Here is a 17838-nt window from a genome sequence, read left to right as displayed (position 1 = left end):
ATCAATGTTATCTATTTGTTTCTAAAAAATAAATGAAATAAAAATTTACTCCACTCATAAGGCCGCCCGTTCTTTTGACAATATCATATGGAAGAGTATTCAGAACTCATATAGCTACAACACCATCTTTGAGGGAGATTCCTTGGTGGTGTTCAGTCCATAAATGGCCACACTATTCCCTTAAATGTATAGGGATTGATCAAGGATATAAAGTGTTTATCTTCCTGTCATTCAATGCATCCTTTGTTCATGTGAATGGTAAGGGTGTGGACCAAATAATCGAACTGAAATGATAGAATTCAGTTATTTTGGTAGGATTAAATATGTTTTGGGTCAAATTTTAATTACTAATTTTAAAATTTTTTTATTTTTAATTATCAATTTGGTTACTTTTGATGCAACCAAACTAACCAAATAACCGAATTTATATTAGTTATATTTTTGTTAATAATATATTATATTTATAAATTTATTAATAGCATTTAATTTATTATTTTTATAAATAAAAAATAAAAAATTAGTTTATTAATAATTAATTAATTAATAATATAATATATATATATTTTAAATTCAGTTATAACCGATAATTGGCTAAACATTTTCAATTCCAATTAGGTTATGTTTTCCATCAATTTCAGTTTATTTTGATTAATATAATTAGAGTCATTAAAATTTCAATTAGTTCAAAATTCAATTTAATTCAATTCAATCAAGTGAATGGTTGTACCTCATAAATAGGATAGGTCTTTAACCCGTTAGCCCAATCAAGCTTTGTACTAGGCCTCTTTAATATTCAATGAATACCATCTTTCCTTAAAAAATACAAATCTGAGTACCTGTGTCAAATGTGATTTTAGTAGTTCCATGGTTTTCAAACCCCGTTGTTAGAAAATGAGTAAAAATAGAGAATTAAGAATGTAAGATTCAATAGAGACCAAACTAATATATTATATAATTAATAATTGTATACATGATATTAGTATATTAATTTTCAATATTAGTATGTTAGTATATTAAACCTAATACAGAGTCCAGTTGGGACACAAAATCACAGGAGAAAGAGGTTACATGTAGTATATAATCAACTATCTGAATAACAAGCTTTTAGAAAGAGAAAATACTATCATTTTTAGGTTGGATTTTCTACTCCAAGGAGTTCTACTCTTGCAATCTGTGGCTCTCCCTTGCCACTCTTGGGCAAGAGCGGGACTTCCTTCCTTGGCCAGCTGTGGGTTTTACCATCTCCATTGCCAGTGGGTTGTAAATAATTTTTTTAGCTTGCGAAGAAAGTTGGGGTTAAAAGTGAGGGTGAAGCTGCTCTCATTCGATGGTTTTTTGTGTGGTTTTCTTTAGACTAGAGGTGTGAGGATTTGGGTTTCCGTCTGTAGGTTGGATCTGAAGGTAGGGTGTGAGTGGGACGCCGATAATCAAGGTTATCATTGCTCGATATCCTTCACGGTGGGGTCTACTGATTCACGTTTGAACCACCTTTTTGGTCTATTTCTTGGGTTCATGGTTTGGTTCTCTTCTTGTGTGGTCATTTTTCGTATTTGCCTTATGATTCCTTTCAATTAGACTAAGAATGACTCTCGGTTTTGCATGCCTCTAACACGGGCGTTCTAATATTTGAAGAGATCAAGCAACATTATTTGGTTTGGCTATTGCATTGTTTTCAGGTTATAGATCATAATTGTTTGGTTTAGGGTTTGTTAGCTAGGTTGGGCCAATTGTAATGAATTTATGTTATAGGGTAGATTTAGGCATTTGTTCTAGGTAATAAGCGTTGCATGTTTTGGTTCTAAAGCCTCGTTGTATTTGAGCTTTAGCTCCTCATTATCCAATGAACCACTATATTTTGAAGAAAAAAAAATTTTTTTTTTGGCCAAAAAAACTACTTAGAATAATAATTGTATGCAACTTAAGTTCGAGAAATTTTATACTTATTTTGCCAGTAAGGCAATGTTGAATAGATTTAGGTCTTTAAACCCTATATCACTCTCTTATTTACTCAAAGAAAACTCATCCCAACTGAGCCAATGGATTTTGGACTTATCAAAAGAGTGTAGCTACCAAAACTTTACTGACAACTGATACAACTTTGAAATGATTCCTTGGGGAATCTTAAACATATACATGATATAAGAAACGCATTGCCTGCACAACTATTTAATCATAGTCTCCCTTTTGGCTTCAGATAAGAATTGACCCTTCCAAATTTACAATTTCTTTAAAACTCTCTCCTTTAGGGAGGATAATGTGTAAGCTTTGGAGAGCCCCTAAGCTATGGGAATGTCAAAATACTTCAATAAAGAACCTAACTTTGGAATATTCATCACATTAGCAATTTGAGTTTGGACATGTAGAGGCATGTTTTTAATGAAAGTAATATCATATTTGTTTTGATTTGATTTACATATTGGCCCGAAATAGCACTATACAAATCCAGAATATACATAATTTTATGATCTTTTTCCCACCTAAGCTTCCCAAAAACAACAGTATCATCAACAAATATTAGAGTTGTTAGGGTTGGGCAATGCTTTTTAATTTTATATCCCTCAATCTGATCCCTTGCAAGAGCTTGATCAAACATACGAGCCAGCAAATCAGATACCAAAAGCAAAAAGTAAGGGGACATAGGGTCACTAATCCTTTGGAAGGAGACATGTATTGGGATTTAGCTCCATTGATGATCATTTATAACTGTAGTTATGCCCTTATAGATCTAGGACACCGATTTCTCGCCGAAACCAAGCCTAGTCATAATGGAAATCAGGAAAAATTCCAATTGACACCTTCATAGGCTTTTTGAATATACTTGGGAGTATATATTCACACATACTATAATGTGCATTATTTTTTAGTCTACGTGTAATATTGTATGAATATCCCTTGAATTGTTTCAAAAAAAAAAAAAAAAAAAAATCCCTTGAGTTCTAATTTTGATTTTCTTCCATTCCCAATCTCTCAACGCCCATTATTGGAAAATCAAAAAGGAAAATGCTAGCCAAACCAAATCAAATCTCACTCCATTTCTTCATCTGATCACTTCGAATTTTCCCTGGAAATTAAAGAAAAAAAAAAGCAAAATTCAGTTTAGAGGAGGAATCATCAATCGCAAATGGCTCGGATCTTCGAGTATTTTGTGGTCTGTGGGCTGGGTCCAGAGATTCGAACTTTGGATGGGGACAAAGGGTACCATGGAACGGGAATGATGTACCTGCCTTCTCTGCTCGACCAATACCCTCTTGATAATTACTCTCTGTATCCTCCTCCTCCTCCTCAGCTCCCCACTGTATGTCTGCTTTCTTCTCTTTATTTTTGTTCCTTTTCTTTTACCCAAGTAATTTTCATGTTCTAGATGTGACTTCGATTTTTCTTTTCATTGAATTGGTAGTGTGTTCTGCCTGCTGGTGTGGAGTTCTACTCCTCTGGATTTGATGCCAATGATGCCTCTACTTTTCCACGGAGCTATCCTATTGTCTTAACTGGTATTTTTTTTTTTTTTCATTTCTGGAATTTGCTAGAGAAGAATACAAACTTAGTTGCATCTATACCAATGTATCATTTGTTGATAGAACTTAGAAATAATACAGTCATTGGTAACTTCAGATTTATCCTAGATGGGTATTTGTTATATCAGTGGAAAATATGAATTTAGGAGATAATACAAGTAGAGATGTGAAGTGTGAAGATAATACTTGCATCTGACCTTACTTTCTGAAAATTTTCTTTGTGATATCTTCCTGAATCTTCCTGACAAATGCTACATTGAGTTCTGTTTGGACCTTTTTTCCTCCTCTGATCTATAATACTCCACTCCTTTATGGAACAACTTCATAAAACAGAAATTGGGAATATTATTTGAAAGCGGAGAGTCTATCTCTTTTCATTTTGAGTTCATTTCTCTTAATTGCATCTATTGGTACAATGTGGCACACTTGGCATTTGTGAGCCTAGCCTAGCACCTCGGTGTTAGTGGTCATCAGCAAAAAGCCAAGACCCTTGATGATGAGGCACACAGAATGATAGAGTCAGGTAATAGAAAGTTAAAATTACAAGTAAAAAGATTACCTGAGCATGGTTATAATGGTTTCCTTCTTGCCAATGCTTCTTAGCTCATTTTCTATCAACTTCATTTGTGTAGATAATAGGGGAATTCAAACTAGTATAATGAGGATGGTTAGGGAGCTAGCCTGCCCTACTTGACTGGCAAGAGATAAAATAAATTGTACGAGAGGAAAGAAATAATAAAAAAACATATTTCATGCTTCCTTCTTTTTCACTTCTTATGATTTTACTTATATTAATGGAGGTCCATGATAAGTAGATATAGTCACATCAGCCAATGAAGGTGGGAAATGGAGAGATAGTTGGCTTGAGGATTTTTCTACATGTGGCAATTTTGTAGGCAGCTCTAATACATCGGTTGTTGATTTCCTGCTTTTGTAGTTAATGTTGCAAACTTGCAGCAGCATTCTTGGATGTCCTATCCTTTTGTGCAATTTCTATTTTTTGACCCTTTTTGTGGTTACTCAATAAAGAAACTTATATTTTGAAAATATGAGCAACTTCCTTTTATTTTTAGGCATCCTGTATGTCTAGGTGGACATATGATGAAAATGTGAAAAAATGCATGGGTTTGTTTGTCTGTATTCATATACTACATTAGATATGCCATGTAATATATATGAGAAGTGCACTTCTGGTGAATTTTCACTTGTGGATGTTTGTGTTTCCTCACGAGACTGAACTCTACTTGTATCAAACCCACAGTGGTCCATACTGAACCAACGATTTTTGGGACTAAATGTTATTAGAAGAAAGAATTATTTGACTTATGGATAAATGTCGTCTCTCCAATAGGTGCTGAATTAAGGGAACAAAATGCTGGAAATATATTGCATCTTCTGGAAATGACTGTGGAAGCAAAAGCTGTAGAATGAAAACTTGATTTTAGAAATTGGCAACTGTTAACACTTCTTATGTATAAAATCTTGATTCAATCATTTTGTTATCAACCTTGTGGCTTTTTTAAGCATTTAGGTAGAGTCTCCCCTCTTCCCTCCACTCTCTTTTCCTTATCAAGGCAAATGGAAATTAATTTAATTCCTGTATTGCACTTTGTCTCCAAATTTTTCACTTTTTTAAGCAATGGGAGCATGAAATCAAGAAGCAAACTACAATGGTGAAGATGGCATGATATGTCTGGAGTTAAACTACAATGCTGAAAAGATATTTCTTTTTGGATAATTGGAGAGAGCATTACTGGTTGTCTTTAAGTTTGTTTACTTCTTAAATGATCAGAGTTTTAACTTTTATAAAAGTGATATAGCTATTAACCTCCTAAATTAGGTTGTGGATTTGACAACAGAATAGTGAAAAGGAGAAAATAAAGAGATCAACGATCAACCAAATAGGCTGAATTTTTGCTTACACAACCGGGAAAAATATCTACCAGTAAATGGGTTTATTTATCTCAGAAATCTACCTCTACACTGAGTTTTACAGCCCTATGTATAGCACATAAAAATCCAATTGAATATCTCTTGCACTATTGCACATAAAATCCTAATAAAACTAGGTCTTGAACATAAAATCCTAATAGAATTAGGTTTTGACCAAAATAACATAATCAAAGATTAAGAGAAAAACATAACACTTATTTGAGAACTTCTGCAGTGCAATGAACAGTAACACACTACGTTAACTTGAAGAGTAACTTTAAAAATTTTAAAGTTTTGTTCCTGCATCAATAAGGCACATGTGTTTTTAAAGTGGAGTAAATGGAGCTGAATGGAGAAAATGGATCTGTGTAGCTGGTATCAAGTTGCCAATTAATTTAGGATTGAGGTTTAGTTAAGTTCAGTATAGCACCGTTTTGAAAGGTGATCCTTTTCCCATCTTTCTTTTTATTTAAATATACTTTGTTTTCCATGAGATTAGTCAAATTTATCTCTTTTTTAATATAAAAATTTTCTGCAGAGGGTGATGGATCAAAAATTTATGTTAGTTGCATTGCTTTTCGGGATCCGGTTAGTGAGGATATTGCTGAAGCTTACCATATACCAGCAAATTCATTTGCTGACAAATGTATTTGTGTTGTATCCCGCTCACCTAGCTTCCGTGTCCTTCGGAATGCACTGGAAGAGATATTTGCACTATGCTTTTCCCCAAGTGGAAGCAGGTAAGAATTCTGTAGTTAAGTGTTTATAATATGGGTAACGATAGTGTGGATTAGATATTTTAGTTTACTTAATTTCCCCTACATAAACACACATTAGTAATCTTTTACGTTCTAAAAGTAGGATTTTATAGTATGTTTTCAAGTAAGCTTTTCTTACATCCAGAATATAGAAAAGTATGGTAGGCTTTTTGTTTAAAGTTATTGGATCTGCAAATTTTTTCAGCAAGCCGTTATGGGATGTTATAGCATACATGGTGTCCAATGTACCTTTGCCTATGCCTGGAAGGGATCGAGTCCTGTTTGCTATTGAGAATTGTTTGCTCTCTGTGGAGGCGCCACCAAGAGATGGGCTTCCTCATGCTGATGTATTACTTCTCACATCTTTGTTCTAATAGCTGAATCTACAGTTGCTGACTATGTAATTTAGTAAGTGTCACCAAAAACTTGGTTGTATCAAAAAGTAACATCAATTTCATCGAATGCAGATATCTTTTCAGCCACTGGTACAATGCTTGGATGTTGACAACTTAATCAAATTTTTTACTGCTGTGTTGCTTGAGAGGAGGATTTTACTTCGATCCAATAAGTATGACTCTTCTTTTGACCTTTGACAATTAATAATCTTTTAAGCAAGCTATGATATATTGACTGGCTATCATTTGATTTTACCATTGTTGAAATAATCACTATAATTATGCCTTAGATTAGGAAATCACTCTGTAATTAGGAAGATTTGTTGTATGCCTAAATAGTGCCTGTAAATATATTTTCCTATTTAGTTTTTCCTATAATTAGTATTTAATCCCCAATGGTTTGAGGGAATTATCAAGCTAATTTTCTCAAACATTCATTCGCTAATTTTAATTCTTCATGGTATCAGAGCCTAGGCTTTGAGTCCAAGCTCTTGTTTTCTCCTTTTCTTCATTCTGTTTCCCGAGAAACCTAACCCCTCTATCAATAAGTGAGTGAAGTTTTGTTTTTTTTTTGTCTGACCTCTACACTCATAAGTAGTGCCCAATGCTGGCCGACCTGCCCCTAGAATCACATTATCGAAATCTGCCCTTGAATTGTCCACATGCCAAAGAAAACTTCTGAGACACTATCCATGCGCTGTGCAGGCACTTGAAGCTACTTCGGCCACCCTTTCTCACCTAAATTCACACCAGTCTTCTTGCCAGAGTCTGGCGACCTCCAATTATTCGCTTGCTTCTGGGTCCTTTGGAATCTTAGCCCTTCTTTGGAAATAGTAACACCTGGCTTATGTTTTCCACAGTAGATAAAAAAAAAAAGAAATTTCTAATTTCACTCTCAATCTTTAATAATGTCTGAAAAAGGAGCTACTTCAACTACAATTCTTGAGAAACCTCTCTTTTCTTCGTTCTCCTCTCCACAATTATTACTGTATAACTACAAGGCAATAGTAATTATGTATCTTGGGCAGCTTCTGTGGAATTATGATTTACGGGACAAGGATGATGACCATTTAACTAGGAATTCTACAGATATTGCCACTTCTGATCAAGCAGCTTGGGTGAAAGTGGATGCTCAACTATGTAGTCTTTTGCAGTATTCACTTAACCGATAGTGATTTAATCTTTTTCAGTCTTGCAAAATTTGGTGCAAAGTTTGGACTAAAGCTAGGACCCTAGGAGTGTGCAAACCAAACCGAACCAAACCGAACCAGAAAAACCAAACTACCAAAAGGTAGATTTTTGTGAACCAAATCTAACTACTAGTAAAATTGAATCAAACTGAAGCGAAAAAATCAGCTCAGTTTGATGCAGTGTGAAGCTTCGAGAAACACACTCTCACATAAGAGTGAAAATTGAGAGAAAATACTCTGTTGGATTTTTATTAATTGAAATCGGAATCTGAAATAATTAAAAACTTGGGTATTTATAGAGTTTTTAAACTCCTAAATAGAATAGGAAAATATCTCTGCTGAATAGGAAGTTAAACTAAACCTAAATACTTTAGAAAACCTAAATAAAATGGGAGTAAAAGTAATCCTAGAAGGAATAGAAAAATATAATTAAATCCTAAATGGAGTTGGATATTCCCTAAATTAATTCCCTTCAATTTCCATAGCTGCTGGGAGTCTTTCCTTGAAGTCCTAAGTGAAATAGGACTGCTGGAGATAAAAAAATAATAAAAAAATGTAGCTGCTCTTGCTGGGACAGAAAACCACACCTCCACAAGCTGTCACAGAGGGAAACATGAATTTTTAACTCTGTTGTTCCTTGTGGAACACACCCTGGGTGTGTTTGGGATTGTTGGAACACACCAGCGGTGTGTCCTTTGCTATTTAAAACACCAAGCTCGGCGTCATGGTTTGGTGTAGTTGATCAATTATGGTACACTTTCTTCATCCAACATTATAGAGCAACACTCCCACAAATCTCAGCAAAACTTTCCCCAAAATAACTAGGGCAACATAAAATCACCAAAATAGAATGAAAAGTAAGAAATTAACTCAAATTACAATCTCAAGTGCTCAAATATATTTCTATCTAAACAAATCTGCAAATCTAAAATCACATTTCAAAATCTGCAAATCCTCAATAAGTCAATTCTACAACATAAAATCGCCACCAACGCAGAGAGAGCATGTTGAAATCAGGCGAGTGGTGAGGCAAAGAGAGGAATCTTGAACATGCTATGCAAAGGAGGCGAAAACCATTGACCCATGAGTTGAATGATTGAAAAAAAAAAAAAGTCTTGGGCTCAACTTGAATCGATGTGAAGAGGAAAGATGGAGTCGGTTTTGTGGCACAACAGAGGAGTCATAGCAGTCGAATTAGGCATCATGGCGTGGGTTGGGTGAGAAGAAACTGAGGTCTGAGAGCAGGAAATGGCATCGTCATCATGGGTGGTTGTGTGAGACTTGAGAGGGTGAGAGTGAGAATCGAGAGGAAGGGGATAAGTGAGACTGTTAGAGTGAGGAAGAACTGAGTGAGACGCAGGAAGAATGAGTGAGAGACTGAGATATGAGAGGTGAAGGGCACTGCAGAGTGGAGTGGACAGCTGGGCCTGTGCTTAGGAAAATAGACAGCAGGCCTGGGCTAATATGAAAGTATGGCCCAATTTAGGTTGATATATATATATATATATATATATATATATATATATATATATATATATATATATTGGTTTAAAAACTGAACCGAATTGAAAGCCAAATTCCCAAAACTCTTAAACTGAAATCGAATCGATTAACTAAAAAAACCAAATTGAAAAACCAAACTAGATTGGTTCGGTTCGGTTTTTCGATTAAAACACTATACGCAAATGATATCCAATGCATATTCAAGGTTGTGTTAGATATTGTTGATCTGCAGCAATATCATGAAGATATGGCGAGCTAGTTGGGTCAAGCAGAATCACTAAAGATGAATTCAATTCTTTTATGCCACCTACAGACAATCTCACTATCCAGGAAAAACAGAGAGAAATTGTTCATGGTCCTTGCACTTAGAGGACTGAAATCAGATCTTGGTTCAGTATGAGGTCAAATTTTGACTAGTCTAATCATTCTTGCTCTCAAGGATGTCTCTGCCCAAGTCCTATGCATAACTGCCTATAAGTTAATAACGTCACTAAGGTAATTTCTAATGACTTTGTTGGCAATACAATCTAATAATCAACAAAATGGGTGATGGAGAACAAACAAAGAAGAATAAAAAACTAGGAGAAATCAAGGGGAAAAACAAAAATTGAATATAGCTGGCACTTATAAAAAAATAACTACAGCTGTAGTTATTTTAGTGCCCCTTTGATATTTATAATGTGAGTCCCATATCAAGAATAAACAAAAATTGAATATAAGTGTTGGATTGCAATATTGACTTGGCTATTTATTTTAATGTGTAAAATAATTTAATCACTTAATTAAAATGAATTAATACGTAATTTGCTGAACACTCTCTCTAAATTTATCATTATTAAAAATGTATATTTATTAAATATTATTCTTTTGTCACTGTGGCATGTTAAAGTTTTTAAATTTCTATTTTACTTTTTTTAAAATTAATCTATTTAATCATTTTTATTTTTTTAAGAATGAAATTAATTATTAATTTTTTTAATCTATTTTAATTATTAAAATTAAATAATAAAAAAAATATATGAAATAAGAGATTGTAAGTAATTAAAAAGATTTTAATTTTCACTCATCATATCCAAGGTATTATTTAAAAGTACCATGTCACGAAAGAGTGAACCGATTAAACCTACCCTCAAAGTACCCGATATATAACTAAGGAGTGTATTGCGTTCCCATTCCTGTACTGTGACTTGCTGCATACCGCATTCCAGGTAACTATGTGCAAGACCTAGAGAAAAGAACGAAAAGAGAGCAGGGATTAAGACCCAGGTTCTGATACCATGTAGAAATAGAAGAGAAGAAGATAATTTTGGGGACTATAATTACTTGATAATTCCCTCAAGCAGCGGGGTTTTTATAGAAAAATGTATGGAAATATTACAATAAATATCTACAGTTAATCCTATAATTTGTGCATGATTCTAACATCAATAATCTGCATGATTATAGCCTGAGATACATAATAGAATCCCTTAATTTTAGCTAATGATTTCACAGCTTGCAAGCCAGGAAATGTAAACAGTAACAGTTTTCTAAGTCTTTGAATTCTGCTAGAAAACAAACAGCCAATTGCAATTAAAACTATAAGTTCTGTATTAGAAATTTATGAATATACATAAAAAAGCCAAACTAATTTTGATGTCCTGACCCTTGTCTATGTTAGAAATATGACATTCTATCCATATCCTTAAGTTGTGTTTGACAGCAAAGTCTCATTTCTTGTGCAAAACTGCTTTTTGTTTATTCAGATAATTAAAAGTGAAAAAGTAGAGAAAGAGAGAGCCAAACAAAAATAAAAATTAAAAAGAGTAAAAATAAAATTTTGCACATAAATTGATAAGAATTTATCAGACCAAATCTTAATGTTTAACTGCCCTCATGTGATATCTTTCACGGATGCATAATATGTTTGCTGTGAGAGCATTATTGTTACTAGTTACAAGCTATGGTACTTATGCTAATACACAGTGACAGTGTCTAGCATTTGGACTGCAGAGTGTAAATTGCAAAGAAGCTAGTTAGTCCATTTTGTGCTGAGCACTTTATGTCTTTTCATCATGGCTCTCATTAGGTTTGTTGATGTAAATTTCATTTTCTTGTCAGAGTTTCCAAGTTGTATTATTTTTCAAGCTATCAATTTTATATATATTTCTACTATTTGATTTCAAGTTGTATTTGGTCACTGTAGCATGAATGCTAGTGAAAATACTAAAATATGTATGGTTTTGTCATGAGCAATAATAACCATTAGTTAATCTGTATTTTTCTTCTTATATGTTTAGATTTTGGGCATTTAGATTCAACAGTTCCATTACGTTCATTTATGTAGTTGTCATTCTAGTATATTTGAAAGTAGCTTTATCTGTTTTTTTACAGGTATTCTATTTTAACTCTAGTATCAGAGGCCGTATGCCATTTAATTTATCCTTTCAGGTGGCAGGTAAGTTCTAAATATGTGGAAGTCCATTGCTCTAATATCAGGCTAGAATAGAATGTTTATTTTTGCATCATTGTGTTCTGCATTTCTTGTTCTATTGCTGGAAATTGCACTTGGTTTCATACTACATAGGTTAATTTGTGTTCTCTTGTCCTACTGTCATCTAATTGTTTTTTGTTTGTTGTGCTGAAGCATGTCTACATTCCATTACTATTTTTCAGTGGAGTAGACTATATTGATGCTCCGACGCCATATATGATGGGTCTCCATTCAGGTGTTGATACATCTAATCTTGCAATGGATGGTGTAAGTTTTATGCCTGAACGTTGGCTATTATTGAATATACTTGTTTTTTTAGTAAAATTTGTTTTGCGTTGTTAATATTTCATCAGATCTTTTGCAATATTTTCATGTTTTGTTATGCATTTCCTCTATCAGCACATTTTGTTAGGGATGATTTAACTAAGTAGGACTCTGGAAAGCCTTTTAAGTTTCTGATTCTCTTTGCTAAAATACACAGAAGGATCCAGTGCATACTGTTTTAATCCTTTTGGAACTAGTTAAGCGTCCATTTTATTTGACGGAGAGTTATGTTTGCAATAGTGTTCCTTTGACAGATGAATTTTTTTTTTTTTTTGTAGATATTGGAGAGTAAAAACTGAGTAATCTTCATTCAGAATAACAAGTACCCTATAAATCTATCCTAATTAGGATTTATACAAATCCCTACAAATAAGGAACTCCTAATATCATGTTATCCTAAATAAGATGGAATACAAATCACTACAAACACATAGTTGACTTTCCTTTTTATAACATTGACTATTATTACTATGTATGCTTTGTGCTCCTTTCTTGTGCTTTCCCCCCTAAGGGTGGGAATTGGGCATGAGTCAGGTAATTGAAACATTAGACATTTGTTTAAATCAATATGAAACTATTAGATCAGAATTTTTTAGAAAGCTGAGTGATATGAGCAGCACAGGGTGCATTTGGGATCACCTTTTTTTTTTAAAATTTTTATTGGGTTTAAATCTCTACCCATTTAGGAATATAAATCCAACACTAAATAGGAATATATAAAATTTCTTTATTTTTGGAGCTCATAATCTCATCAATTCCAACAGAGATAAAATGAGAGAGTCATTTAAGATGTTTGGTCATGTACAATGTAGAGAATTAAATGCGTTAGTACAGAAATGTGATAGGTTAGTAGGGCGGAAAGGAGGTAAAAGGGGAAGGGAGAGGCTTAAAACGATGTGAAGAGAAGTAGTACCAAATGATTTACAAGTTTTGAATATTGATGCGGACCTAGTGTCTAATAGAGTTGAATGGCGAAGAAGGATTCGTAGAGTTGACCCCAACTATTTTGAGATTAAGGTTTAGTTGTTGTTGTTGTTGTTTCCAGAAAAAAAAAAAACTGAAAACTTGTTCGGCTAAACATTTTTTTTTTTAATATTTCTCATGTTTGTTTTCAAAATACAGAAACAAGAATAGGAAACAAGAAAAAACTTGCTTTTCGTTTTGGCTTTTCTGCAAAGGTGCAGATCCCCATGGGCCCATTCCTCCATAATTACAATACAATTGTTTTTTTAAATAATTTTTTATTGGGCTTCTCTAGCTCATCCATATTATTTAATGGTTATAAGTTAATTTAAATGCATTAAATTTATTAATGGTTTCAAATTGACCTCTTTTATGAAGATCATGAATATAATTCGTAGATTGTAATTTTTTTTTCTCATTGTCCTTTATTTTTTTATACTGCTTTTAAATATAATGAAATTGATATTTTATTGTAATTAATATTAGTGTTGTCAAAAGGCACTCGGGCGAGGCGAAATCCAGGTACCATGCCTGGGAAGCCTTCAGGCGAGGCGTTCTCAACTAGGTGCCCCCTAGGCACCCAGGCAAGGTGGCACCAGGCGTCCCAAGGCGAGAAAAAGGCAAGAAATTAAAAAAAAAAAGAATAGTTGAGAAGGAGAAAGCTGACTTGATTTTTTTTTTTTCACTTTCTGGCATCCACACGAAGATTAGAGGATTAGGATTTTGAGTTTGTATAACATATGAATTTGATAGAGTTAGGAGTTTAAAAAGAGCAATTAAAGAGAGAAAATGTAGAGGGAATTGCTCAACAGAGCTTTGTATTGCTGAATAAGAAAAAGAATACAACCAAATAAAATTAAAAACTTCAAATGGCCCTCCAGAGATTCAAAGAACTCTAGCCTAGCGAGTATGCCGTTACAATAGGAAATCACACAAGCATGCTCTTATTCTATTGTTTACTACTATATACAATTTTACTTTCCTGTACATGCTATTTCTTCGGGCATTCAGTTAGTTAGTGGCTAGCTTGTTCCAACTCATCCCTCTCTCCAGAACCTTCCTCCTTGCTACTAGAAGCTCTTGCTGGGTCTCTCTCTTTCTCCTTTTCTTCCTCAGCATCCCAGGTCAGGCCCGTCTTTCTTTAACTTTCTCCAATCTCCATAATTCATATCATTGCCAACCCCTTGAAGTTCATTCTTGACCTCAAGGCTGAAGTGTGGAAATTGATGCTGCATATCTACCAAATCCATCCAGTTCATAAAGCCCTCAAAGTCGTACACAATTTTTAGCCAATCAAAGCCAGAAGGGTTGAACATAAAGGGAAAAATTGTCCATAAAACCATAAGGAAACAGCAAGAGATTGTCATGCTTTTGTGGACAAAAGTATTTGTAGTCAAATCACTGTCGAAAGCATATATTATTAGAATGACTCCAACCTCCATTGCCTTCACAACATGCATTCGTGCAAATAGTCTATAGTTCCTTTGAGACAAAATGACTCCAACCCATTCCTTCGATGGCACATAAAACCAAAGTAATTTTGAGTCATTCTCCCCTAATGAGCTAAAATAATCTCTTGACTTCTGTTATGGAAAGTCAATCACTATATTATTTCTCTGTATATTCTGTATTATGTATTCCTATTTAGGATTTCTTATTTAGGATTTCTTCCTAATTAGTAGAACACAATTATAGGAATCAATTGTATATATATACCCATGTACAGATTAATTGAAATTAAGGAGAATCATCTCATTCTACATGGTATCAGAGCAGGTCATCAATCTAGGGTGACTTTTGTTCTCACTACCCAGCTCAGGAGATACCTTGGCCGCCGACCAGCCGTTTCGACCCCGATCAACATCACCGGCGTCGCCTGATCCACCACTGTGTGTTGTTGCCTGATCCAGTACACCATTAAAGGACTTCTGAGGTTTGGCTCTCAGATCCTATTTCGGTATTTGCTTGATTTGTGATTTTGGGTTATTTTGCTGCTATAAGCACTTTGGATTAGCGTTTCGGTTAGTTTTCTTTGTCTCAACAAATGGCAGACAATAAGAATGTTATTTCTGATGTGATTCCGGTGATGACTAAGATCACGGAACACAAACTTAATGGTTCGAATTACTTGGAGTGGAGTAAGACTGTTAGGGTCTATTTGCGTAGCATTGATAAGGATGATCACCTTACTAAAGATCCACCCACTGATGATACACGACAAACTTGGCTAAGGGAGGATGCTCGGTTGTTTTTGCAGTTTCGGAACTCGATTCATAGTGAGATAATTAGTTTAATTAATCACTGTGAATTTGTTAAGGAATTAATGGATTACTTGGATTTTTTGTATTCTGGTAAAGGAAATATCTCCCGTATTTATGATGTTTGTAAGGCATTCTACCGTGCTGAGAAAGAGAATAAGTCTCTCACGGCTTATTTTATGGATTTTAAACGGGTATATGAGGAACTTAATGTATTGTTGCCTTTTAGTCCTGATGTGAAAGTTCAGCAGGCCCAACGGGAACAACTGGCTGTTATGAGTTTTCTTGCAGGCCTTCCTTCAGAGTATGAGACTGCTAAATCTCAAATTCTCTCCAGTTCTGAGATTTCCTCTTTGCATGAAACGTTCACACGGGTCCTTCGTACAGAGAGTACTCAATCTTCACGAGTGCTCTTCTTAGCCGTAATCCAAATGGACAACAGGGTAATAGAAGAGGAAGTAGAGGAGGAATTACAGGCAACAGAAGTAATCAGCGTAATGGAGAGGCTAGTTCTACTCAAGATTCAAGAGGAGTCATTTGTTATTATTGCCATGAGCCTGGCCATACAAAATATAATTGTCCGCAACTTCAGAGGAAAAATCAGCGATCACAGATGGCAAATATGGCAGCAGAGAATTCTACAGTATCTTCCTCTGAGAAAACAATTTTGGTATCTGCAGAGGATTTTGCACAATTTTTTTGATGTCGTGCATCTCTAAAGCCTACCGGTTCCTCATCGCTGCGATGTTGAGTCGTAAATCCACTACATGCCTTGTGTCTTCCTCATCCAAATGGGTTATTGATTCTGGTGCGATAGATCACATGACAGGTAATTCTAGTCTTCTATCTGATTTTCAGTCTAATGTCACTTCCTCTACTGTTACTTTAGCTGATGGTTCTACTTCTTGTGTCATGGGTTGGGCTGAATCGAACCCGACTTCGTCAATTTCTTTGTCTTACATTTTGTGTCTACCAAAATTCTCTTTTAATCTACTTTGTTAGTAAACTTACTCGTACCTTAAATTGTTCTGTTTCCTTTTTCTGACGGTGTTTGTTTGATCTTACGACGGCGATTATTGGTAGAGGACGCGAGTCAGGTAGTCTCTACACCGCGGTCGCTTGTTTGCTCCAGTACCTTAACACCTCTTGAAGCTCATTATAGATTGGGTCATCCTTCTTTGTCTACCATGAAGAAGCTGTGTCCTCAATTTCAGTCTTTATCAGTATTAGAATGTGAGTCGTGTCAGTTTGCAAAACATCATCGTTTGCCTTCTATGTCTAGAGTCAATAAACGGGCTTCATCCCCTTTTGAGTTAGTTCATTCTGATGTTTGGGGTCCTTGTTCTGTTACTTCTAAAACTGGATTTCATTATTTTGTTACTTTTGTTGATGATTACTCTCGTGTTACCTGGTTATATTTAATGAAGAATCGTTATGAGTTGTTTTCTATCTTTTGTGCCTTTTGTAATGAAATCAAAACTCAATTTAATATTTCTGTGCGCATATTAAGAAGTGACAATGCCAAAGAATATTTTTCAGCACAATTTCAGTCTTATATGGCACAAAATGGCATTCTTCATCAGTCTTCCTGTGTGGAAACCCCATCCCAAAATGGCGTGGTCGAAAGAAAAAATCGACATCTTCTTGAGGTAACTCGTGCTCTTCTTTTTCAGATGAAAGTTCCTAAACACTTTTGGGCGGATGCAGTTTCTACTGCATGTTTTTTGATCAATCGTATGCCGTCTTTTGTCCTTAATGGGGATATTCCTTATACTGCTTTGTTTCCTACAAAATCTTTGTTCCCTATTGAACCCCGTATTTTTGGTTGTACCTGTTTTGTGCGTGATGTTCGTCCACAGGTTACTAAATTGGATCCAAAATCTCTCAAATGTTTCTTCCTTGGGTACTCCCGGCTCCAAAAAGGGTACCGTTGTTTCTCTCCTACTCTTAATCGTTATCTTGTTTCTGCAAATGTCACATTTTTTGAGTCCACTCCATTTTTTCTTCAATCATCTGTGTATGAGAGTCAGGGGGAGGAGGATGATCTCTTAATATATACTGTCCAACCAATGTTTAGTCCTCTCCCACATCCTGTTCCTTCAGTCTCTAGACCTACTCGACCTCCTGTTGTTCATGTTTATTCCAGGAGATTGGAGATTCCTGACTCAGATCCTCCACCAGCTACTTCGTTGGGAGATCCTGTACCTCATACTGATCATGATTCTGATCTAGACTTACCCATTGCTCTTCGTAAAGGTAAACGTTCATGTACTTATCCTATCTCTTCTTTTGTTTCTTATAATCAATTGTCTTCTTGTTCTCGGTGTTTTGTTACTTCTTTAGACTCTGTTCCTATCCCTAATACTGTTGGTGAGGCACTGTCTCATCCTGGCTGGTGTGCTGCTATGAAAGAGGAAATGGAGGCTTTAGATGCTAATGGTACATGGGAATTGTTGCCTTTGCCCATTGGTAAGAAAGCTATTGGTTGCAAATGGGTATTTACAGTAAAGGTAAATCCTGATGGTTC

At 34.9% G+C, this 17838-nt stretch overlaps 1 protein-coding gene across 3 annotated transcripts in view; it reads left to right on the top strand.

Moving 5' to 3' along the window:
• The first annotated feature begins 2511 nt into the window (after positions 1 to 2511).
• LOC110641445 (DENN domain and WD repeat-containing protein SCD1) overlaps positions 2512 to 17838 on the top strand; it is a 64733-nt gene continuing 49406 nt past the window's right edge. For 2 of the 3 annotated variants that reach the window (XM_058136726.1, XM_058136724.1), the window contains exons 1-7: positions 2512 to 3295; positions 3398 to 3491; positions 5986 to 6187; positions 6411 to 6552; positions 6673 to 6773; positions 11667 to 11730; positions 11920 to 12033. In XM_058136726.1, coding sequence (XP_057992709.1) covers positions 3122 to 3295; positions 3398 to 3491; positions 5986 to 6187; positions 6411 to 6552; positions 6673 to 6773; positions 11667 to 11730; positions 11920 to 12033 — 891 coding nt within the window. In that variant the 5' untranslated portion in view covers positions 2512 to 3121. The remainder of the gene's footprint in view (positions 3296 to 3397; positions 3492 to 5985; positions 6188 to 6410; positions 6553 to 6672; positions 6774 to 11666; positions 11731 to 11919; positions 12034 to 17838) is intronic. The other variant, XM_058136729.1, reaches the window with a different exon arrangement.

The sequence above is a fragment of the Hevea brasiliensis genome, chromosome 2 (assembly GCF_030052815.1).
Source record: "Hevea brasiliensis isolate MT/VB/25A 57/8 chromosome 2, ASM3005281v1, whole genome shotgun sequence".
Classification (NCBI taxonomy): domain Eukaryota; kingdom Viridiplantae; phylum Streptophyta; class Magnoliopsida; order Malpighiales; family Euphorbiaceae; genus Hevea; species Hevea brasiliensis.
Note: the sequence above shows the minus strand (reverse complement) of the source record. Positions and strands in the feature narration are given on the sequence as shown.